This window comes from Rhinolophus ferrumequinum, chromosome X (genome assembly GCF_004115265.2).
Source record: "Rhinolophus ferrumequinum isolate MPI-CBG mRhiFer1 chromosome X, mRhiFer1_v1.p, whole genome shotgun sequence".
Classification (NCBI taxonomy): Eukaryota; Metazoa; Chordata; class Mammalia; order Chiroptera; family Rhinolophidae; genus Rhinolophus; species Rhinolophus ferrumequinum.
The window spans coordinates 81,060,211-81,086,408 of record NC_046284.1 but is presented as its reverse complement, the minus strand read 5'-3'; the positions used below and the strand labels follow the sequence as shown (position 1 = coordinate 81,086,408).

Genomic DNA, 26,198 nt, shown 5'->3' with positions numbered 1-26,198 from the left:
CATCTCCTGCCTGGACTAATGCAGCCATCTCCATACTGGTCTACATGCTCATTCTGGCCCTCCTTTTACCTAGTCTTCAAACATGGCCAGAGTGGTCTTTTGTTTAAAAAAAAAATGTGAATCACATTCACGCCACTCCTCCTTGACTTAGACCACGTCAATGGCTTCCCATTTTTAGGGAAGAATCCAAATTCCTCAACATGATATAAAGTCCTATGAGCTGCCTTCCTTTCCAACCTAATCTCCAGACCTCACAATCACTGTTCCAGCCTCTCTGCTATTCTTTCCGTAGTTCTCTGAACACGCCATTCCCTTTTTTCACCTCTAGGCCTTCACATAAGCTCTTCCCTGTCTCTGAAATTAAATTTACTCCCTCACTCCCAGTCCATTTTGCCTGCTTCTTGTCTCATCTCTAGCTTTGTCTAGGAAGCTTTTCTTGCAAATGTCCCACCACCAAGTCTTGTCAGAAGCACCTTCACCTTCTGAGCCTCCATTGGCCCCTGTATTTCCCCTCTCACAATCCTTTGTCATATAAGATGCAATGTCTTACTTAATGTCTGCTTTTGGGCTCCATGAGGGCAGAGAACTTATCTGTTCTGGCTTTCACTGTATCCTCAACACACAGAATAGCATCTGGCACATGGTTGGTTGTTGAGAAATATTTGTTGAATTAATTAGATTATCGGCAGGAGCCAGAGCAGAGGCAATCCAGGGTTTAAGCCCATAGTCAAGTCCCACCACCCATCAGGAACTCCACCCCCTTACATCTCACCGCATCAATCTCGTTCAGGGCCTTCCACTGCTCATAGGGGACACCCAGGGCCTCAGCTGTCTGGATAGTCCTCTTCATGTGGCTGGTCCACACCTTCAGGGAGCTGATGCCCTGGGACTGAATGAAGTTGGCCAGGGCATATGCATACTGGAAAGTGTGTGGGGGTGTGCAGACGAGGAGAGAAGGGGAGAAAGAGAGACATGAAAGAAGACAGGGTAGCCATGAGAACAAGCTCAGATCTGTCACAAATAGTGGAATGATGATGAACAAGCAAGAGTACAGAATTTAAATGTTTCCAATTTATAAAAAAAGGCACACTCTGGCCCATGTGACTAAGGATCAAGGGAATAGCAAAGAGTACACTTGTTTATGGGTGCATATGTGTGCATGTTCATTCATTGATGTTTGCTCACTGAACTCCCTACTTGGTTATTCATTCATTCAAACAGCCATTTGTGGAGACTGGGACAAGACTACATATGGAGGAACTCCACCCACAGTGTATCTCCCTTCTATTCCTGCCTCCATATTGTACTCATAGATGCTTTGAGTACATGCTAGTGGTAATTCAGTCACATGACCAGGTTCTGTCCACACCATAGCTTCACTGATCCCCACAATCCACAAAAAGTGAACCTTTGGCCACCCCTTCATCCAGGGGTGAACACTCCTGTGATGTGGTCCACTCTCAGGTGGACAGACTCTGAGATAAGTTCATGCAGGCACTGCAAACAGAGTCTGTACCACAAAGGCAGGCATTTCTAGGGTTCTGGGTACTCAGAGTGTGGTCTAGAGGTGGTGGGTAGGATTTTGGGGACATTTCTCTTTGACCCTTTGAAATGTCATTGCTTGAGCAGGGGTCCTAGTACCCAGGTTCTAAGGTCATTCAAATATGTACTGAGTGTGTGTGGTCCTATGCTGGGTAATGGGGTGTCCTGCTCTCAAGACACGGCCAGTCCACTGGGGGAAACAATGACAGCACTAAGAGGAACCACAAAGGGCTGTGGGAGCCCAGATGAGCAAGTGATTCGCTCTTCTTCTGCATATGGGCATGTTATTAGTCACAGATGGTATGTGAGGAACATCTGTACAAATGCACAGATACAGGCACACATTTATATGTATAGATACGGGCATTGTGTACACACATTCTAATTAAGGATTGTGAGTCAGCAGTCAGTGTGCTCTGGTGGAAGGAGCCCTTCCTAGAAGGTAGGTGACGGAAGGTAAACTGCTCCATGTGCCCTGGGATGTGTCCCTGCCCCACTCGGGCCTTGTATCTCCTGCCTGTAAGATGTGAACAGCATTAGCTCACCCAGCCTGGTCACTGAGTGGCAGGTTAGATAGTGGATGGGCAGCACCTGGAGCACTCCTGGCACACAGTAGGTGAGAGCTACTGTGACTGATGTGACAATCAATGGAAAAGCGCTTTGTAAACCCTTCACAGTGCACTGTGCCCATGAGCTTGAAGGTTGGGGCCAGGTGGATGTGAGTACATGCTCACGTCTGTGTGGAGGGAGGCACACCGTGTGAAGATGGCCACCTGTCCTAACTGGGTGCTGAGCTGTGTGGGCAGGGCCGTGGCCATCCCCAACCAAGACAGCCCTGGCTGCAGGTGGTGCCATGGTGCAGGGATGATGCCTCTGGTGGCCTCTGACTGCTCTGAGGAGTGGGGGAGGTGGGAGTCAGAGGTCAGAGTCCACCTCAGCAGGAGGCTGCCTGTCTGAAGGCAACAGAAAACAGGCATGAGGAAGGGCTTTCCGGTGAGGTGTCTTGCCTGGGACTCCACCACCTCTACAAGGAGGGGAAGCTGAGGGGCTGGTAGGAAGGCCTGGTTTTCAGCCCTGGCTCTGGCTGTGTGACCTGGGGCCGCTCTGTGCTCCTGTCTGGGCCTCAGCTTCCTCATCCATAAACTGGTGGTGGCAATGCCCACCCCACAGAGCTGCTGTGAAGGTTAAGTGAGGACCCGTGGAAGCAGATGGCACCATGCCTGTGTACAGGTGTCCAATAAATGAGGACGCTCCCTCCCTCCTGCGTCACACTTCCCACTTGTCTCATCCCCAAGCGATCCGCCCCCAGCAAGAACCTGTGCTAACGAGCCCAGGGACAGGGCCAAACCCTGGGTAAAATGTGTCTGTTTATAGAGCCAGCACCCATAATGTGCAGGTCACTATGCTCGGCTGGAGAGAAGGGACTCATGCCATAGAGTCAGAGATGGGCCACAACTGGGAGAAACGGAGGCCAGGGCACGGTGACCTGCCCGGGGCAGGAGAGGACAGGGGAGGGCTTCCTGGATCAGATCACTGAGCAGCCGCTGGACCCTGGATGAGGGTGGGGGAAAGAGGGCAGGAAAGAAGCAATAACTGGTAGGGGACAAGTGCTGACACTGTGATGACCTGCATGATGGTGGTGGGGGAATGTAGCATCAGCCCTGAGTAAAGGGGGAGTAAATGGATTCAAGGGTGGGTCTCTTCAGGGCACCTGTCTGTGCAAGTGATGGTCACCAGCTGACAGAGGATGGCAGCCTAGGTGGGGACACTGCACAAGTGAAGGTACAGAGTTGTGAGAAAGATGAGGGGACCAGGAAGGCAGGAGTGTAGTGTGTTCATTATAATGGGGCTGAAGAAGCAGCCAGATCTGAGCAGGCCTGGAATACCAGGACCAAGCTCTCAGACTTGCAGATGCTGTGGGCACATGGTAGCCATTCAAGGACGGGTCCAGACTGAGTAACTGACAGGGTGAAAGTATGGGAGTGACCAGAACCTGCTTCTACCTTGTCACTGAGTCCCTCCCCCCCCATACTCAAGGCCCAGGCAGTGGTCAACCCACCCATCCGTGGCCCAGCTGGCTCAGCTCGGCCAATGCCTCTGGTTATATGGGGCCCTCCCTACCTGCTTGCCCCGAGCTGAGAGGCCAGAGTCACCTCCGATGCGGCCTCTGAGGTTGAGTTCACTCTCACCGTGCCGGCATAGGTAGATAGAGCGGGGTGTGACATGGATGTTCATGAGATAGTAGACTGTGCGGCTCTGGATGTGGTCCTGCACTCGGTTCACCATGTAACGCGTGCCCACGTCGAAGATCTTGATGTAGGACAGATGGCTGGGCCAGCCCAAGCAAGAGCAGGGGCAGCTTAGGGGCTGATGGTAGAAAGGCTAATCCCAAGAGAAAGCCCCAACCATACCCTGCCTTCAAACCTCCTCCAGAACACAGCTCTCACATACCTTTCCTCTAACAAGATGCCACGCCCTGCCCTGTATTGGGTACCTGTTCTAGAGACTTGGTTCCTGGTCATCTTCAGGAGCTCACTAACCACTACCCTCTCCTGTCTCCTTTCATCCATCTCAGCTTGAGCCAAGTTGTCTTTTCACCTTCACTTATCACATTCCAGGCATCTGGGATTCTCTCGCCTGTGGTTCACACTCCTGACATACTCAGAGAGAAGCAGTAATCCTCTGTGGCTCTGGATGACTCCAACATGTCACTGGCAGCTCCTTACTTGTCCACTCCCTCACCCTTTAAGTCATGAGCCGAGCTCTGCCTCTCTTTCTTTGAACCTCTGCTATGATATGTTGTACTTGACACTCTACAGGCTGCTGCCAGACTGTGTCTGTGTGTACTTGTATCTCTCAGTGTGTACATGCATTTTCCTTTCCTCACTCAGAAAGGGGAATCATTTGGGTTCTTTCCCTATCTTCTATGCAGTAAAAAAACATACCCTTGTCTGTTCTAAGCATTGTGCTTGGGGTGGAACTCAGCATTTGCCCTTGGAGAACTATTAGGCCAGTCAGTAATATGTACTTAGAAATGCATGATCTATGCTCAATGCATATTCCACAAATAGTAACTCACTCTAAGATGTGCCAACTACTGGGCTGGGGGGATACAGATGTTGTTCATAACATCAGTGGAGAAATTCTGGTCCTTGCTTCTCTCAATTCTGTGCTCTGTCATGAACTAATAACTATACACAGAGTGATAATCAAATTATTCAACAACCTGTCTGCAGAGGAGCTCAAAATGGGGGACACAGACTTATCAGAAGACTAGAACCATGGAGCAAGACTGCTGAGGCACCTGCTGTGCCAAGCATTCATTCTTTAATTGTTTGATTGTCAGGAGTTTAGGATGATCACTGGAAAGAGGTGGGGGAGGCTGGGGCAATGGGGTGACACATCAGCAACCCTATGTGCACAGTAACAAAACAAAGTGAATGGACATAGCTGCACTAACCCACGGCAGGTAAGGCAGTGGCTAATGGGATTGGTTTCAGAAAGTCTCTCCAATCTTCCTAAAGAAGGCCTTTCTATTTCTGTCTGCATCATGTTTATCATGCTCATCCCTATCACTCATGTCCAATGGTTCTCATAGGGCACTCATTTGCTGAACATTTTGGGGGTTTCTGGCAGACAGTAGAGACTTAAAAGTGTATAAATTGTCATAACCTGTTGTCATGCAGCAGCCTAACCATCTGTCCCCTTGTACCTACCCCTAAAGAAAGGAGAGTCTGTGAGACTGATCCTTTCAGGGACTTTGCTTCACCTTTGTGCTTACACCTTATGTCTCCTTGTTTGGCACCAAAGGATGGCTGGTTAGTCAATGACGGGTAAGATTTCTCAAGGAAGGAACACCTAAGCCAGGCACAGTCACATAGGGGCCATTAGGAGAACTCACAGGGTTGATAGAGGTGGGCATAGACCCCCACCTTCCCCCGGCTAAGGAGAGCTTCTGCCTCTGTGGCTATATTCCTTCCCACAACCTTCTTGGGAAGAGATGCAATGATGTGATAACATCAGTTCTCCATCTATTCATATCAGTAAGTTTCAGCATAAAGGTTTTGATCCCTTGGGGAGGTACATACATCCTGAGACTTATGGTTTCACTACTTGCAGGCAAGGGTAATTGGTTTGAATCAGTTTCCTAGTATAATGTATGAAATTCACAAACCGTGGAGAAAACAATGTTATCTCCTTGTATGTACATCAATAAAAGCCACAAGGTGGCCCGATTCGGGGCTCTCAGTCCTTTGAGGCTGTGAAACCCTTGGCCCCTAGTGCATAAATCTCTTGACTTCTGTTTCTTTCTTAACCCTTCGCCGCCCCTTCTCATTCTCTCATTGCCCATGTTGCGCTTGATGTGACAATAACCATTCTAGGAAGCAGACATTATATTTCTGTTTTATAGGCGAGGAAACTGAAACAGAGAGAGGAAGTGATTTGTCTAAGGTCAACCTGTCCAAGGACTCTCAGAGCTTAGGGGTAGAAAATATCTGATGTAGCTTTGTTGCCTGGTTACTATCTGTTTTTGACACTAGGTTCTTGGTGCCTCTATGAGAACTTCCAAATTCTTCAGCTTAGTCTGACATTGTAGGTGCCTTCATACACTGGCCCCACTTGGCCTCACCTCACTGTCCCATGCCCATGCTCGTAACTTCTCCGTTTCACTTTAGCCTTCATGCTTTTGCTGGAATATTCTTTGCACTCCTCTACTCTTATTCAAATTTAACTGATCCATTAAAGAATATTGTTCTCATTGCTTGAAAAGGTGTTCCTTGCCTGATTTCCAAAGTTGAACTCCTATGCATCCATTCTTCAACAGTGAGTACATTCACTCTCTCTAGGAAGACTTCTTTGAGTCCAGGATCATGTGAAGTCATTTAGAAGTGCTTTACACTAAAAGTATTATAGTAGCTAATGCCCACCTCCACCATATATAATAAAAAATAAAAAATTACAAACTATATTATAGTAATAGGAGGAGGTTCTACCAAGTTCTGGTTTTATTATTTTTTTTCTATTTTGACTAACTTGATGCTGGAAATATAAAATATTAAAAGCTTTCAAGATTATTTTCTTCTTGTTTTTGGTAGCCTCTACTTTGCTGTTGCCCTAAACACATGCCTAGTCTACCTACTTGGTAAACCTGCTTTTCTAGACCTTTTCCTCCAAGCTGGGCTGGGTCCCCTCCTCTGTGTTCCTCCAGCTCACTCGTTTTACCATCCCTTCAATTATGATCAACTGGTCATTGTCTTCCCCAACCACGTGGTCATTCTATCAGAGTAGGGACAGCCCTTCCCTCTTTGGGTTTCTAGGGTACAGCTTAGAGCTGGGCCCTGATGCATGGACTGTAAATATTTGCTGATGGAAAAATGATTTAATAAACCCAACCTTCAGAATCAGTCATTGTCAGGCCCAAACTGATTCATCGAGCACTAGCTGAACACTTGCAGGAGTCAAGGTCAAAGGCTAGGGGCTTTCTAAATGACATTATTTCACCTCAGCTCCCCTCCTTCAAATTTCTTTCATCATATGCTGCTAGCCCCTACGGTGCTTTTGTGGAAATTTGAAAATTTACACTTTCCTCAGGGAAGAAACAGTGCCACTCCAGCACACATGCCTTGCCGAGAAAGGCAAGTGTACCCTTGACCTGAATATCCTTATATAGTGAACAATCTTCACAATTGTACATAACGTCCTGCTCCTTGCACTGTTTAAGCCTCATGTGACACTTTTTGTGATATAGGGATGTGGGAGGGGAAGAACCAGGCTGGAAATTTGAAGATAAGGGTTTGAGTATATATTCTGCTACTGATTCAGTGTGTGGCCTCAAGTAAGCCCTTGACCTGCTCTGGGTCTCAGTTTCCCTATCTGAGGAGTAAGGCAGTAATGATGCTCATCTCTTAGCACTTCAGTTGGACAAAGTAGGAAGGACGTTCTTTAAACTTCTTAGGGCGGTAATGACTGTTTGAAACATCCTTACCCTTCTCACTTGGGTTCCAAAGAGGCTGAGTGACTTTGACATTATTTTCTCAACACAACCCATTTTGAGAGAGAGTAGGGTGCTGGCAATACTTTATATCTAAAACTTACATCTTTTCTGTACTGCCAGCTAGCAACTCTCCTGTCTTTAGTTGGTATTATGAATGAAAGTTTCAAATTTTTCATGTGTCTTCCCATACTTCAAGGCACTATGGAAGTTACCTGAGGATAGAACCCAACTCTCTTGCCCTTATTTACGCTCCTATGTACACCACAGCCCAAAGGGTCCAAATACTTATTGATTGAAGAGGTATATAGACATTGTGAGAAGTGACATGACTAGGAGACAGAATATGTGGTTAGAATCTTAGCTCTATCATTGACTTATGGTGGGAGCTTTGTCGAGTGGTTTTAGCTCCCTAAGACTCAATTTCCTCTTCTTGGAAATTTATGATCATAAACCTATTTCACCCTCATTTACAGGGATGCTGAGAGGATTCAAGGAAACAAAGAAGGTGAACATATTTGGAAACTGAAGTATCATCCGTGAGTGAAGAATACTTTTGAAAAAATAATAGCAACAACCACATGAGAGAGACATTGTTTTCCCAGAGATCAGGTCCCTGATTGGTCCATATCGCTCAGGAAAGCACTACTTCAATCCTCATGTGAGCATCTTACACATCAAGGAATCATGACCTCATTGATAATTAGTGCTAGGAAGGCCCTTAAAGACAGATTATCAAGTTCAGCTAGCTCTCTTATGTTACAGATAGAGAAGCTGAGGTCCAGAGAGGGAGGACATTTCCCCAGGACATCAAAACAGAGCTAAGGATCTAGACCTGGACTTTGGGGTTGTGGGCCCTTACCTGTCCAGTTCATCATCCAAGGGTTGGTAGTTGACCTCATAGCATTCAATTCTTTTTAGAAAATCTTCCAGAACCTTTTCCCGGTCACAGTCTATGTAATCAGGGCTGCCAAGTTTCACTTGCTGGGAGAAGGGAGAAGGACAGAGAAACCATGGGAGACAGAGACTCTGACAGTGCCCTTGGAAAGGGCCTTTAGAGATTATTTAGTACAGCATTCCTCAAAGTAAAGATGGCAAAACTAAGACCTGGAGAAAGGGTCTTGCCCAAGTTTATAAAATGAGTCAATTGAAGAAAATCTGGACGGTGTGATTCCTTATTACTTATCTCTGTCTGACCAAACAAGGTAGTTTCATTACATTCAGTTCTAGAGCACACACTGTTTAAGAAGAACACTTATAAGAGGTCTAGAAATTGTAATGTGATAAATAGTTGAAGAAGAACAGGAGAGCTTGACCAGGGTCATAATGGCTTACATGTATCAAGTATTTACTGGGAGAACATGAAATGCTGGCTTTAGATTTCTGGAGGTCTAGCATCTGCAATTCCCCGAGTACCTACCTTCTTCACCCATATTCCCCATCTCAGTGAATGGCATTATCATCCACTCAGTTAGCTGAGCATAAAAGGAATCTGGGAGTCATACTAGTCCCTTTCTATCATTCCCCACCTCTCAGCAGACACCAAAATTTTCTCCACTGTATCTTCCAAATGTCTCTCCAATTGGCCTTCATTTTCCCATGCCTGGATGCTCACTATAGCTTTGTGACTGATTGCTCTGTCTAGAATCTCGATGATTCTGATATATTCCTCATACTAGTAGCCATAAGGATATTTCTAACATGCACATCTGACCATGGAATTCCCTTGCTTAAAGTCTTTAACGATTTTCTCGTATGTTTTAGGACAAAGTATGAAATATTTTAGTGGGTGACTCATGGCTTGTCATGATTGGGCCCCAGATAATTTCTTCATTCTCATCTCCCATTGCTCCCCTATTTTTCCATCCACTTTGCTTTAGCCAACTTAAGCTACTTATAGATCCCCGGAGATGCCATACTTAGTATATGCTATTCCCTTATTTTCTATTGTTCACCTGCCAAATTCCTATGCATTCGTCAAGATTCAGGCCAGCTATTACCTTCAATGAGAAGCCTTTCCTGATACACCCTATCCTTCCCATGCCACATTACATCCTCAACATTGTGTTCCCATAGCCTCCTTTGTTCCTTCATCTTAGCACTGATCTCACAGAGCTGTGTCTATAAACTTGTAAGGTTCTCTCTCTAGACTGTGTGCTCAAGGGCAAGACTCTCCTCTATCCATTTCTATGTCTCTAATACCCAAAATGGTCCAGCACAAGTGTATGGATTCATTTTCTGTCGAATCAATAAATGGATGGATATATGATGGATGGATGAAGAGGAAAGAGAAGGATTGGACATGTTCTGTGGCCCAAGAGGCAAAAATGGGACCAAATGAGTGGAAATTACAAGGAGGAAGATTTCAGCTTGATTGGGCTGCATTTGATGAAGGCAATGAGCGTCCTGTTGCTGCAGGTATGAAGAGAAAATCTAGACAAACATTTAGCTGAGATTTCAGCATCTGATGGAGGATTAAAGGAGATTAATTTTAAGGTCTCTTCTGTACCTGAGCTCCAGTAATTTGATTAAATAAGGAACAATAAAATGTGGTAAGTGATCTAGACCACATACTTAGAACCTAAGAGCAGTGATAGCTCTGATATGAATTGTGGGGCATACTAAAGAGCTTTTGAGGCAGATAGCCAAGGCTGAGATCCATTCCCAATTCTACCTCTTCCTGGCTTTATATCCTCTTGACAAGTCATTTCTCCTCTTGGGACCTCAATTTCCTCTCTCCAACACTGAAATAATTCCTAACATGCAGGTCTGTTCTGAATAATCAATGAGAGTCAAGCTTCATGCCTGGTGCATGTTAGGGACTCTATATATGTTGGCTTCATTTAAATTCATAGGATCATTGTAGGCCACCATAGTCAGTGAATGCTTCCTATAGGAAGTGGGAAGAGAATCTTGGGGAAGAATACCTTTTTTAATCTCATAGAGGTATTTTCAGGCATAATCTAAGCCTTGGCAAAGTAAGGAGGAAAGTTAACTGGTGCTCCTTACCCTGATGTTTTCTGCAATGATGCCAGGGTCATTACAGATGGACTCAATGAAAAACACCTATAAGAGAAAGAGAAGAGAGATTTCCAGCAGAGAATTATGTTTGATAGAAGCAAAACACAGCTCTGAGTCATCCCTAGAGGCACCTCTGACAACATAATTTCATACATAATTTCTGACAACAATGCTTTCAGGACTTTGAATTTTATGAGGCAGATTGGCTCTAAATTAATGGCTCCAGATTGTTGTTTTGTGTTTGTACTTTTTTAAAAGTGAGACACTATAAGTATGGTCTACAAAATGAATTAAGTTCTTAGAAGCAGGTAGTGCACCAAGAGAGATGGACAACCTTTTGCAAGTATCATGCTAAGGTGATGATGGGGATTTAGCTCACCTTATACCATTTCATCTGAAGTCAATTCTCCTGATGCCAATTTACCTAATCAATTTAGCTAAAAGTATTGTCTAGAGCAGTGGTGCTTTTCTTTCTTTTTGCAAATAAAACTTTTTCTAATTCCCCATCACCATTTACACCCATCCCCCCATTCTCCTCCTTCCCCTCTGGCAATCATCACTTTGTTCTCTGTATCTATGGTTCTGTTTCTGTTTTGTTTTATTTACTCTTTTTTTTTCAGATTCCACAAATAAGTGAAATAATACAATATTTAGCATTTTCTATCTGACTTATTTCACTTAGCATAATACCCTCTAGGTCCATCCATGTTGTCTCAAATGGCAAGATTTCATTTTTTTTTATCTGAATTTTTTTCTTATTTTTTTTATTTTTTATTTTTTTCTTATTTTCTTATTATTTTTTATTAGTTTCAGGTGTACAAAACAACACAGTGATTAGATATTTATATACCTCACAAAGTGATAATCGCAATAAGTCTATTACCCATTTGACACTGTAAATAGTTAATACAATATTATTGACTATATTCCCTATGCTGTACTTTACATTCCCATGACTATTTTTTTATTATAGTTGATATTCAATATTATTTTATATTAGTTTCAGGTGTATAGCATAGTGTTAGACATTTATGTAATTTATGAAGTGATCCCCCCAATAAGTCTTGTACCCGTCTGACGCTATACATAGTTTTCACAATATTATTGACTACATTTCCCCATGCGGTACTTTACATCCCTGTGACTATTTTGTAACAACCAATTTATACTTCTTAGTCCCTTCACCTTTCTCACCCAGCCCCCCAACTCCTCTCCCATATAGTAACCATCAGTTTATTCTCTGTATCTATGATTATTCCTGTTTTGTTTGTTCATTTATTTTTGTTCTTTAGATTTCACATATAAGTGAGATCATATGATATTTGTCTTTCTATGTCTGACTAATTTCACTTGGCATAATACCCTCTAGATCCATCCATGTTGTTGCAAATGGTAAGATTTCATTCTTTTTATGGCAGAGTAATATTCCACTGTATATATGTACCACAATTTCTTTATACAGTCGTCTATTGATGCACATTTTGATTGTTTCCATATCTTGGCTATTGTAAGTAAATAGCACTACAGTGAACATAGGGGTGCACGTATCTTTTCAAATTAGTGTTTTGGATTTCTTTAGATAAATACCCAGGAGTGGAACTGCTGAATCATAGGTAATTGTACTTTTAATTTTTTGAGGAAACTCTATACTGTTTTCCATAGGGGCTGCAAAAATTTGCAGTCCCACCAACAGAGCACAAGGATTCTTTTTTCTCCACATCCTTGTCAACACCTGTTGTCTGTTAATTTATTGATGATAGCCATTCTGACAGGTGTGAGGTGATATCGCATTGTGGTTTTTATTTACATTTCTCTAACGATTAGTGATGCTGAGCATTTTTTTATATATCTATTGGCCATCTGTATGTCCTCTTTGAGGAAATGTCTATTCAGGTCTTCTGCCCATTTGTTAATTGGATTGTTTGTTTGGTTGTTTTTGGTGTTGAATTGTATGAGTTTGTTTTTTATAAGTTTTGGATATTAACCCCTTATCAGATGTATCATTGGTGAATATGTTTTCCAATTCAGTAGGATGCCTTTTCATTTTGTTGACGGCTTCCTTTGTTGTGCTTACTGTTTTTTAGTTCTTACATATGCTTTTTGTAGTGATTCTCTCTTCTATTTCCTCATCCCTACCCCACCCCCCACAGTGTCAGACTTAGCAATCATCTTTTGGCACCTCTCCTTTCCTGTTCTGTTCTGTTTTGCTGCTTTTAACCATGATCTGGAAAGCAATTTCAACCAAATTAAAATGTTGACCCTATGGTAGCTAATTTGGCATCTATGAGTCCTCTGGTTTGCCTTTCTCTGGGATTTGTGCTGGATAAGTAGGCTCTAAAGAAGAGTGGGAGTGTTACTGTACCTTGTAACCATGTTCTTTAGCAAACTGCAATATCAGTGACCGTCGTTCTCTGGTAGTGTTGGTAGCATCAAAAACCTAGAGGAAGATGAGATTGGTATACTGTGAGTCTGGTGCTGACAGAACACCTACTCTTTGACCATCCCTGTGGTCAGCTAAGTGGAGTGCTACCAGGTGGGGATAGGACTTGAACAGGGTGGTGAAGAATAGGAAGGACTTAGAATTGGCTAGTGTCAATGTCTCAAGCACTCATTGAGCCCTACTGTGTACCCCAAAATGCAGCATACTCTGTAGGTATAACAATAAGACAAGAGGAAAATTGTGAGTTTTTATTAGGGTCATTTTACAGGTGAAGTAGCTGAGTCTTAGAGGAAGGATTTGTCTTAACCAAGGTCACTGACAGTTGCTGACAGAGCAGAGCTAGAACCAATTTCTCAACTCCTAGGTAAGGCTTCTTCCTTCCCTATCACTTTGGAGCTCTTTAAGAACAACAAACAACTCCCTAACCTAAACATCTTAGATGGGACAATTGGTATATTTGAGGATCTTTTCCCCTTTTAGAATTTGCAAACCCTACCTCAAGGGTCTATGAGATTAAATTAACTAAAATGATTAGGTAAATCTTAGAACTAAAAAATGTTTGTACTGCAGTTTTAAATTCCAGTGTAGTTCTACTGAATTCTTGGGTATGGAGTGGTACGTATAGTGGTTAAGAGTGTAGATTCTGGAGTTACACAGCCTAGATTTCAGCTGTAGCTTGCCACATACGTGTTGTGCCATTTGGGGGAATTATTTAATCTCTCTGTATACCATTCTTCTGGGATACAAATTGGGGTATAATAACAATATCTATCTCGTGGGGGAAGGTGAAATTAAATTAATATGTGTGAAGTACTTAGAATAATGTGTGGAACATAATATATCACCTGTCCCCACACCAGCAGAAACCTTAGGGAAAAATGAAAATTTCTTTACCGCAACATGACCTTCCTCACGGCTGAGATAGTCATGAACATCCTTCAGGGCTGCCAGGGCACACTGCCTGAAAAAGATGGAGAAAGAAACAGAGACAAGACCTATCCCCAAGATGGGATCCTCTCTATTTTTCTTCATTATCTTTTGCACCATCTCTCAGATGTCCTACTGAAGATCTACATGGGGTGTCCTATGTTCTAGGCATCGTGACAAGCACAGAGAGGTCACACAGTTGAAAATGGCTTTGTGTACATTTTAGGGGCAAGTATAAAGTGGCATACTCAGGAAAACATGAATAATGACAGAAGCCATAATATTAAAGGCTCCAACTCTTGAGCTAATAAAGCCAAAGCTGAACTGGCCCTTGAACTCAGTTAGAACGTGAGTGTATGGTTTATGAAGTAGAAGGCATTCCTGTGACGGGTAACAGTGCAAGCACAGGTGTGACGCTGGCAATGTATTTATGATTACGGCAGAAATCTATTTAGTTTTTACTCTTTGCAGAGCTTTATTATGAGGGCATGGATCAATAAATGAGACACAGGCTCTGTTCTGGAAGTGCTCAGAGTCTTGTAGAGAAGGGAGACCTTGAAGTTGAATAGATGAGACTGCAGAGATTGGAGTGGGCCAAGCTATTGCGACTTTTCTCAAATGCTAGGCTGAGAAGTTTCCATTCTTTCCTGTCAGATGTAGGAGACTGTTTAAAGTTCTTAAAGCAGGGAATTACTATGACCAGAAACAGGCTTTGAGTAAAATGGCACAAGGACTGTCCACACCACCCTTTGAGAGTGAAGAGGGCCTCCTTGGTAACCCAAGGGGCTCTGTCCCACTCCTCCATCACCTGAACAAAGCCCTCCCTCCGGCAGTGGGCAGTACAGGTCCAAAAATGTCACGTACTTACTTCCTTATAAGTAGGGCCTCCATGTTGTCTGGAAGAAAGAATTCATAGTTCTTGTAGCTAACTGCCTCTCGCCGATACTGGCCTAAATTAAACACTGAAAGCAGGGAACACTGGTGAAGAGGTTGGGAAGGTTGCAGTGGCAAAAAAAAACACAAGAAACGTCCTTGGTGGGAGGGATTTTAGAGGTAAAAGGTATAATTTTTAACTATATGGTATTTCTTATTAAGTTTCAAATTATGGTTATCAGCTCATTTATTATTCACAATCCTAAAAAGTAGGAATCACAATTCCCATTTTACAAATGAGGAAACTGGAGTTCAGAGTTAATAACTTTCAGTTAATTAGTGGGGAGCTGGGATTCAAACCCAAGTCTGTTTGGCTCCAAAGCCGGTGATCTTTCCACTATTCTATTTTATCATAAACTCTAATATTTTTCATGCCCTACTCCATTGAAAAGATAAAGAAATTGAGATCCAGGGAGTAAAATCAATCACCAAAAGTCAAACAATGAGTCAGAACTAGACTGGGCTTCCTGAATCTTAGTCCAATGTAATTACATCTTTCTGTATTATGACAGAAAATCTAAATTTATGTCCTCTCTGGGCCGTACTTTCTCATTTGTAATGGTGAAAAATCAGAGAGGAGGGAAGGAAAGGAAAGAGGATAATGGGCAAAGAGGTAATATAACATTTCATTCATTCATCCAATAAATACTTTCTGATGGTTCCTCTATGAAGCAGGACATGAGTTCTGAGGTCACAGAGATGAACCAAACCTATGTGATGGAGCCATCAAAGAGCTCAGAATCCAGCAGGTAGGACAGAGAATAAACCAGTAAACAGAGAGCACTCACCCAGTTTAAGTGTTCTGACAGAGCCATGCAAAAGACTAAGGGGGAAATAAAAGACTAATTATCTTCGGGTGATCTGAGAAGGTTTCTTGGAGAAAGCAGCATTCGAACCAGTCCTTTCAGGAGGGCAGGCCTTTTATAGGCAGGCATGGGGGTGGGGTTGGAGTGGGGAACAAAGACATTACAGGAGGAGGAACAGCTTGAGCAAAAGTATTGCATTGGTAGAAAGCAGAAGTGTTTGGGGGATGGTTGAGTCATTCACTGTGACTGAGGACTGAGAGACTTGCAGGGGCCTATCGTGGAGGCCCTTGAATGACAGACTAAGGAGCTTGGATTTAAGCCTGCAGGCCAAGAGGACCCTTGAAGGCTGTAGGTATGGCTAGCTTTGTGCTTTGAAATATGATTGTGAGGGCCTCCGTGAGAATGGTGTGGAGTGAAGCAGATGGGAAGCAGGCACATTAGGGCAGAGACCCATCCGCCAGTGGGCCATGAGCCCCTACTCTCAAGAGGAGTCCCTCAGAGCCTAAAGTCCTTCAGGAGAACTCTTTCTTTCCCCCTTCTTTTCTGCAAATGTCCTACTCCTCCCACAGGACCCAGATCAAATATACCCTTTCTGGAAGTTTTCAGTGCCTTCCTATTGGTGGTTTCCTCCGTGAGCAACCTCAGTACCCTGCTCTGGGATTCCTATGTGACATGAAGTATTCTTATGCATGCCAGTTAAATGAAGACCTCTTCAAGCACAGGGTTTGAATCTCATCCATTTTTGCATCTCCAATGCTTAGCATGGGTTTGGGCACATTTGAAACCATTGTGAAACTCTTCACCAGTGCATTAGAGAAAGACAAAGTACATGAATGGAAAGAAGAAATAGGAGAGAGAGAGGAGAAGATTTGGAAGGGGGTAGATAGATAAGGGTGTTAGGATGGGCAAGAGAAAGGAGAGGAAAAGAGAGGAGAAAAGGAAAGTAGAGGGCCAATATGGGATTCTTTTCTCTTCCCTTCAGTAGACCAAGTACCAGCCCTAGCACGGTGAGTGTCAGGCTTTGGAATAAACCAGATGTGGGTTCATATCCTGCTTCGTTCACTTACTGGCCATATGCCTTTAGACAAAGCACTTCAACTTCTTGGACATTATTTTCATCAATTGTGAAATGATGATAGTATTAGTTCCTCCTTCGTGGTTGTTTTGGAACTTAAGAATAGATGTGAGTTCTTTGAGGACAGGCATCCTATCTTACTTGTCTTTGTTTGCCCAACGTCCAACAAGAGCCTTGGCACAGCTGTGTGCTCACAAATATTTAATGATTGAGTGAATAAATGAGTGCCGGAAGAGAGGTGTTTTCTGTACTGGGGAGCAGTGCTCCATTGAGAGAGAGGGAGGGAGAGAGAGAAAGAGAGAGAGACAGAGAGAGAGAGAGGCTAAGTACTTGCTTAGTGCACAACTAAAGGAGGAACATGTCAGCCATAAAAATTTTCAGCTATGTTGATATTCTTTAAAAGCATCAATATAGTCATAGGGGAATAAATAAAAACCTTTGGTAGACTTTCTTACATTTCCTGTTTTTATTCTGATATGATGTGGGGGCACCCTATCTTTTAGTGCTTGGTATCTTGTCATACTTGTGAGACAGAAATCAATATGACCTAGTTCCCTGCCTCCCTGAGCCATTCCTGGGGAGACAGACCCCCACACACACTACAGCAACTCACTATGTAATTAGTGTTGGTATAGAGGGGGATGTAGCAAGCATTAGTGTGGGAACTCAGAGCAGCGTGTTTCTCTGAGCAGGACCAGAGGAATCAAATAGGAATGGGGATACAGAGCAGGGGATAGAGAAATCAACTGAGAATAGGAGAGAGTGATTGCTGAATAAGGGGTAGTAAACAGAAAGGAGACCACATTGAGGAGAATGGAAAGATGGAAGTGGGGGTGGGGAGGTTGACAGGCAGGGAAGGAGAACTCTCCAGAGGCAGAAAGGGGCAGGACCACTTCCGGCTGGGGAGGGGTTAGCTGACAGGCTCAGACCTAAGGAGAGGCTTGGAGAGAGCTGACGCCTTCTGGACTCAAAAGGACAAGGTGAGCTAAGGTGTCCTGGTTTAGTGAAAACTCTCTGGGGCCCTTTGGGCTGCAGCTTCAACATGCTTGATTCCACATGCTCCAAAGGTTTGAAGAAAACCTTAAGGTTGTGAAGAAATGGTAAAGCTAATAAAAGTAGTAATATTGTTGTGATAATAATATAAACAGTAATAAAAATAATGTTACTCATAGGGCTGCTGTGAAGTATTGCAAAAATGGAATTTCTTGAGGAAAGAGATTTAATGTTATAGTTTTTCTGCCTAGCACCTAGCATGGGATTGGGCACAGAGTATGTGCTCAGGAAATTTTAAAATTTGTAAGAGTGTAGTGGTAGTGGTAATAACAGTAGCAGTAATAGTAGTAATTATAGTTCTAATACCGGTAATAATTGCGATATTCCTGGTACTGAGGGCTTTGCCCCTTCTGAGGCAGGCTACCTTACTCTGTTTTCAGCCAGTGGCCTGTAGGGGGCTGTAGAACAAAAGGTTTCAGAGACATACCTTTAGTTGGTGTTCCTATCCAGTTGAGATACCGGGTGAGCTTCGTAGAGATGTAAGTCTTTCCTCGAGCTGGTAAACCCACCATAATCACCATTGTGGGGGAATTCGTAAACTGGGGTATGGATGCTGGAAGACAAACAGAGCCTCAAAAGTTTATCTCTGATCACATGATCTTCTGGTACCAGCTCAGGGATGTAGAATTGGAAGATCATCTCTACCACCATTATAACAAGAAAAAAACCCTGTAAAATTGCAAATTGACTTTTCTTGAATTCACCAGAAAACTGAGATTGCAAGGCAAACAGCTAACCCAAAATCTGTACAGCCATCTACAGGGAGCAACAGGGCCCAGATATTTATCTTTTGCAGATAGTACTGAACAATATATAAACTCCTAAGAAAATTCAGCTAAAAATGGTTAATGAATTGTTAATGGTTGGTTGTGGGCTAGTGTGAGAATGTGAAGACCCTGGGGGCTGCAGACATAGGTAGTTTTGTATCCTCTTGCATACTTTTCCTCTAGGAATTTTACCAAGTACTGACAGGAAAGACTGAAAAGAATCCTAAGAAAGATATCCTGAGGTTATCAGCAGCCATTGCTGAAAGTGTTCCCAGACCATTCTTCCTATATACCTGTGGAACAAAAGCCTTAGTCATCATGGGGAAAGACAATAAAATTGTAGCTTGAGAGCACTGGTGGCAATTCACTAAAGCTGGCAGAGAGGAGTAGCCAACACCACTGAAACTGCCCACACCAAACTTCTCTATCTCCTTTCAGGAAAATAAGCCTTAATCTGCAGAAGGAAGGGAAACAGGAACTGAGGGCACTGGTGGAAATTCAACACAGCTGGAGAAGAAAAATGGAAAAAATGCTCTAATCCAAGAAGAGTGGGAATATGTGCTAGGCTCATCATTATATTTAGAGGAGGGGCAGGAACACTTGGGAAGGTTACACCTCCAAGACTCACGGTAAGCCTTCCTAAGACTGATGCTTAATTAAAATAGCATAAACTGCCCTTTGTCTCCTATTCCCCCCTACCAGGCTAAAAAAAAAAAAAATAGAGGAAAAAAAAACACCTGAGTAAAACATAATGGACTACATATTTAAAGGATGCAAGAAATAAACTGTCTCCAGAGAGAAGCACAAAGGGAAGAATCAAGTCAAGAAGAAAACACAGTCCGAAGAGACAAACAAATCATCAGGACCAGACTCAGTTATGAGATACACTTTGGAATTATCAGACAGGGAATTTAAAATATCTATGATTACTATGTTAAAGGCTTTATTGGAAAAGGTAGACAACATGCAAGATCAGATAGGTAATTTCAGCAGGGGGGTGGAACATATAAGAAATAATCAAATGTAAATACAAAGAAAAAAACACAGTAACATATGAAGAATGCCTTTAATGTGCTTATCAGAGAACTTGACACAGCTGGGGAATTGGCAAACTTGAAGATAGATCACTACAAATTATACAAACTGAAATGCAGAGAGAAAAAAGAGTAAAAAAAGAAAACAACAAAACATTCAAGAACTTGGGGACACTCTCAAACAGTGTAACATATGTATAATTAGAATATCACAAGGTGTTTTCCATAGTGGCTGCACCAATCTGCAATCCCACCAACAGTGCACAAACGTTCCCTTTTCTCCACATCCTCTCCAGCACTTGTTTGTTAATTTATTGATGATAGCCACTTTGACTGGGGTGAGGTGGTATCTCATTGTGGTTTTTATTTGCATTTCTCTAATGATTAGTGAGGTTGAGCATTTTTTTTCATATGTCTGTTTGCCATCTGTATGTCCTCTTTAGAAAAATGACTCTTCATGTCCTCTGACCATTTTTTAATTGGGTTGTTTGTTTTTCTGGAGTTGAGTTGAGTGAGTTTTTAAATAAATTTTGGATATTAACCCCTTTAATAGTATGGCGGTATCTCAAAAAACTGAAAGTGGAACTACCTTATGACCCAGCAATTCCACTGCTAGGTATCTAGCTGGAGAAATCCAAAACTCTAATTCAAAAAAATTTATGCACCCCTATGTTTATTGCAGCAAACAACCGAAATGCCCATGGGTAGAGGACTGGATTAAGAAACTGTGGTATATTTATACGATGGAGTATTATGCAGCCATAAAGAAGAATGAAATGTTACCATTTGCAACAATATGGATGGACCTAGAGAACATTATGCTAAGTGAAATAAGTGAGACAGAAAAAGACAAATTCCATAGGATCTCACTTATATGTGGAATCTAAAGAAAAGAATAGAGTGACGTCATAGGAATGGCGGCAGCAGGGCGCACTTTCTGAGTTCTCCTCCGGATCTTGTTGCAAACGAGACCTATAACCCATTAAAGAACTTTTCGCTCATCACACAGAATAGCGGGGAGATTCGTGGATTACTTGAAGCTAAGGAGTACTTGAAGGTGCGCTAATTGGGCGAGCAGGGGAAGGAAAAAGAGGAGCGGAGTGAAAACGCCCGGCCGGCAGCGGCGGGAGATCCCAGCCCGAAACGGAGCCTCAGCTGGCGGTAGCGAAAACCGAAAACCGCTGTGCCGGGCACGCACGGGATCCCAGGGCGGAGCGGAGAGCGCAGAGACCAGGAGGTGGGCTCTTTCCCTGCGTCCCACGGCTGATTTCTCCCGCCGGGAGGGCAGCTACAGGGCCGTAGGGCAGACAAAGAACACAGTCTCCATACCTGGGCCCCTCCCCCGCCCTGCTCTTCCAATCCTACTCCGCCCTTCCAGAGACTTAAAACGGCCCCTGAACTGAGGAGTGGCGTCAGATTACAGAGGAGCCGTATTTCTCAGGCTCTGGGAATCCTGACGGGCAGCCCTGACCCAGGGAGACTGGGAAGTGTGCGTGATTTTGGCTGCGCTAGGAGAGAAGAGACTCCTCCACCCCCAGCCACCACCTTTTCTGGCCTGCGGGAAGAGGGCGACGGGCGGCTGGGCTGGGAGAGTGAAGACCCCTCCATCCCCAGCCCCCACCCTTCCTGGCTTGCCTAGGGCGGGTTGGGTGCAGCTGTAGAGACACACCTGGAGATCAGCAGTGAGGCAGGAGCAGCTCTGGGCTTTCAGCAGATCAGAAATCTCCCGCCCGCACTCATACACACACACACTGAAGAGGTGCCTTAAGACTCAAGAGTACTGGACACGGAACTGGTGGTGCCACTCTCAGTGTGCATATGTGCAGGCAAGGGCAGAAACTGCACTGACTTTGTAAAAACTATCATCCAGACACCTCAGGCCCACGCATTTAAGTCTGCAGTCCCAAAGTATCTCTGGGCACCAGGTGACGGGCTCTGCCTGCGCAATAAGCAGGGGGCTCTTTGGTACAGCAGAGGACAACCTGGACATTGCTTGGTGGGCTTAGGCCGAGACTGTCGCTGCTTTTTGTTTTGCTTTGTTGTGTTTTGTTTTGCTTTGTCTTTGTATCTTTGATATCTTTGCCTGTGTCCAGTGGGGGTTATCAGATGGTTTTGCATGTGAATGTATTTGATTTGATTTTTTTCTTTGTTGTTGTTGTTGCTGTTGTGCTTTGTGATTTGCTTTGTTCTGAAACTGCCCTGCCGGGGCCCAGCTTGTGAGGCATGGTCAGCAGATCAGAAATCTCCCACCCGCACCCATACACACACACACTGAAGAAGTGCTCTGAGACTCAGGAGTACTGGACAAGGGGCTGGTGGGGCTACTCTCAGTGTGCATACGTGCAGACAAGGGCAGAAACGGCACTGACTTTGTAAAAACTATCATCCAGACCCCTCAGGCCCACGCATTTAAGTCTGCAGTCCCAAAGTCACTCTGGGCACCAGGTGACCGGCTCTGCCTGCGCAATAAGCAAGGGGCTCTTTGGTACAGCAGAGGACAACCTGGACATTGCTTGGTGGGCTCAGGCCGAGATGGTCGCTGCTTCTTGTTTTGCTTTGCTTTGTTTTGTTTTGCTTTGTCTTTATATCTCTGATATCTTTGCCTGTGTCCAGCGAGGGTTATCAGCTGTTTTTTGCATGTGAATGTACTTGATTTTTTTCTTTTTTTTTGCTGTTGTCCTTGCTGTTGTGCTTGGTGATTTGCTTTGTTCTGAGGCTGCACTGCCGGGGCCCAGCTTGAGAGGCACGGGACTCAGCATATCCAGGGGCCAACTCCAGACCAAACCAGAGTGCTGCCGGGTTTGACCTGCAGGTCACACACCCAGAGGGGGCTCTCTGCAGTCACTGGAGCCCATAGAGGCCAAACCACATTAGGGTGGTCAACCCTCACGCAGCAGAGCGCCCTGCGGGGGGCAGAGCCAAGTCTCATAATGGGTCAGCCCAGGAGTTAACCCCACCTACTTACAAGCAAAAAGCAATTAAAGATCTTGAACGGGACAGTGTGCACAACACAGGAGTCACCTTTGGAGCAAACGCAGAGGAGGACGACGCGGTGCGAGTCAAATATAAAGGACACATACTACATAAGATAACCTAGCAAGAACTAAAAACTCTAGGGGATCTACCTAATATATCAAAATAAACACAGTCAGCCAGAATGGGGAAACAAAAATACACGTCCCAAATAAAAGAACAGAAGAAGCCTTCACAACTGGAACCAAATGAAGCAGACGTAACCAACCTCTCAGAGACAGAGTTCAGAACACTGGTGATAAGAATGTTTAAGGAGCTTAGAGAAGACATAAAGAAGGATGTAGAAATCATAACGAACAACCAGTTAGAACTAAAGAACACAATTACCGAAATTAAGAACTCACTTGAAGGAATTACCAGCAGGCTAGATGAAGCAGAGGATCGAATCAGCGACTTAGAAGACAAGGTAGCAGAGATCACCCAAATGGAACAACAGAAAGAAAAAAGAATAAAAAACAATGAGGATGGCCTAAGAGACCTCTGGGATAACATCAAGCGCAACAACATGCGCATCATAGGAATACCAGAAGGTGAAGAGAGTAAGCAAGGGATTGAGAACATATTTGAAGTAATAATGTATGAAAACTTCCCCAACCTGATGAAGGAAACCAACATACAAGTCCAGGAAGTGCAGAGAGTTCCAACCAGGATTAACCCAAACAGGTCCACACCAAGACACATTATAGTTAAAATGGCAAAGCTTAAAGACAAAGAGAGAATCCTAAAAGCAGCAAGAGAAAGACGGAGGGTTACATACAAGGGAACTCCCATAAGACAATCAAATGATTTTTCTACAGAAACATTGAAGGCCAGGAGGGAGTGGCAGGAGATACTTAAAGTGATGGAAAACAAAGGCCTACAACCTAGATTGCTTTATCCAGCAAGGCTATCACTTAAAGTTGATGGAGAGATAAAGAGCTTTCCAGAAAAAAATAAGCTAAAGGAATTTATTACAACCAAGCCAGCATTGCAAGAAATACTAAAAGGACTTCTGTAAATAGAAGAAAGATCAAAACAACCTAACTACAAATTTAAAAATGGCAATAACTATGTACCTATCAATAATCACTTTAAATGTAAATGGATTAAATGCTCCAATCAAGAGACACAGGGTGGCTGACTGGATAAGAAAGCAAGACCCTTATATATGCTGTATACAAGAGACTCACCTCAGAACAAAAGACACACACAGGCTGAAAGTGAAGGGTTGGAGTAAGATATTTCATGCAAATGGAAACGAGAAAAAAGCTGGAGTTGCAATACTTATATCTGACAAAATAGACTTTAAAATGAAGAACATATTAAAAGATAAAGATGGGCACTATATAATAATAAAGGGATCGATCCGACAAGAGGACATAACCCTAGTAAACATCTATGCACCCAACATAGGAGCACCTAAATATATAAAACAGGTACTGACTGACATAAGGACAGAGATCAACAGTAACACTATTATAGTAGGGGACTTCAACACACCCCTGACAACAAGGGACAGGTCTTCCAGACAGAAAATCAATATGGAAACAACAGCCTTAAATGATACATTGGACCACTTGGATTTAATCAATATTTTCAGAACATTTCACCCCAATGCTGCAAAATACACGTTTTTCTCAAGCGCACATGGAACATTTTCCAAGATAGACCATATGTTAGGCCACAAAACAAGTCTTGATAAATTTAAGAAAATTGAAATCATACCAATTGTCTTCTCTGATCACAATGCTATGAAATTAGAAATGAACTACAGGAAAAAAACTGGAAGACACACCAATTCATGGAGGCTGAATAACTTATTACTAAATAATGAATGGGTCAAGCAGGAGATCAAGGAAGAAATCAAAAGATATCTCGAGACAAACGAAAATGAAAACACGACGACCCAAAATCTATGGGATGCCGCTAAAGCAGTCCTAATAGGGAAATTCATAGCTTTGCAGGCCTACCTAAAGAAACAAGAAACAGCACTAATCAACAGTTTATCTTCACATTTAAGGGATTTGGAAAAAGAACAGCAAAATAAGCCCAAAGGGAGCACAAGGAAGGAGATAATAAAGATCAGAGCAGAAATTAATGAAATAGAAACCAGAAAAACAATACAAAAGATCAATGAATCCAAGAGTTGGTTCTTAGAGAAGATAAACAAAATCAACAAACCTTTAGCCAGACTCATTAAAAAAAAGAGAGAGAGGACCCAAATTAATAAAATCGGAACTGAAAGAAGAGAAGTGACAACGGACACTGCAGAAATACAAAAAGTTTTAAGAAGTTACTATGAGCAACTATATGCCAACAAATTTGACAATTTGGAAGAAATGGACAATTTTCTAGAGGTGTACAACCTTCCAAGGCTAACTCAAGAAGAAACAGAAAACCTGAATAGACTGATTACCACCAGGGAAATTGAATCAGTAATCAACAGTCTCCCAACAAACAAAAACCCTGGTCCAGATGGCTTTACAGGTGAATTTTACAAAGCGTTCAAAAAAGAACTATCACCTATTCTCCTCAAGCTCTTCCAAAAAATCCAGAAGGAGGGAAGACTCCCAAACACTTTTTACGAAGCCACTATCACCCTGATCCCCAAATCAGACAAAGACACCACAAAAAAAGAAAACTACAGGCCGATATCTCTAATGAACATGGATGCAAAAATCCTCAACAAAATATTAGCGAACAGAATTCAGCAATATATTAAAAAGATCATTCACCATGATCAAGTGGGATTCATCCCTGATATGCAAGGGTGGTTCAACATCCGTAAATCGATTAATGTGATACACCACATAAACAAAATGAAAAATAAAAATCACATGATCATATCAATAGATGCAGAAAAAGCATTTGATAAAATCCAACAGCCATTTATGATAAAAACCCTTAAGAAAGTGGGAATAGAGGGATCATATCTCAACATAATAAAGGCCATATATGACAAACCCACAGCTAACATCATTCTCAATGGGGAAAAGCTAAAACCATTCCCCCTAAGATCAGGAACAAGGCAAGGTTGCCCACTATCTCCGCTTCTATTCAACATAGTTCTGGAAGTTCTTGCCACAGCAATCAGACAAGAAAAAGAAATAAGAGGCATCCAGATTGGTAAGGAGGAAGTAAAGTTATCATTGTATGCAGATGATATCATTCTATATATAGAGAACCCTAAAGGCTCCACGAAGAAGCTGTTGGAGCTGATAGATGAATTTAGTAAAGTAGCAGGATACAAAATTAATATTTAGAAATCAGTGGCATTTGTATATACCAATAATAAAACATCAGAAGGAGAAATTAAAAAAACAATCCCATTTACAATCGCTCCAAAGACTATAAAATACCTGGGAATAAATTTAACCAAAGAAGTAAAAGATCTGTACTCAGAAAATTATAAGACACTGAAGAAAGGAATGAAGGAAGATATAAATAGATGGAAACACATATCATGTTCATGGATAGGAAGACTTAATATAGTTAAAATGTCCATACTGCCTAAGGCAATATACATATTCAATGCAATTCCTATCAAACTGCCAACGTCGTTTTTCACAGAAATAGAACATATAATCCTAGAATTT

At 42.9% G+C, this 26,198-nt stretch overlaps 1 protein-coding gene across 6 annotated transcripts in view; it reads right to left on the bottom strand.

The window, feature by feature from the left end:
- PFKFB1 (6-phosphofructo-2-kinase/fructose-2,6-biphosphatase 1) overlaps positions 1-26,198 on the bottom strand; it is a 91,769-nt gene that overhangs the window by 35,853 nt on the left and 29,718 nt on the right. For 3 of the 6 annotated variants that reach the window (XM_033102989.1, XM_033102973.1, XM_033102982.1), the window contains exons 2-9: positions 18,217-18,342; positions 14,791-14,884; positions 13,890-13,956; positions 12,918-12,992; positions 10,544-10,600; positions 8,397-8,518; positions 3,664-3,871; positions 773-919 (exon numbers count right to left, since the gene is read on the bottom strand). In XM_033102989.1, the coding sequence (XP_032958880.1) occupies positions 773-919; positions 3,664-3,871; positions 8,397-8,518; positions 10,544-10,600; positions 12,918-12,992; positions 13,890-13,956; positions 14,791-14,884; positions 18,217-18,342 (896 nt within the window). Of the gene's footprint in view, positions 1-772; positions 920-3,663; positions 3,872-8,396; positions 8,519-10,543; positions 10,601-12,917; positions 12,993-13,889; positions 13,957-14,790; positions 14,901-15,643; positions 15,823-18,216; positions 18,343-26,198 lie in introns of those variants that run through there. The other 3 variants (XM_033103015.1, XM_033103007.1, XM_033102999.1) reach the window with 3 other exon arrangements.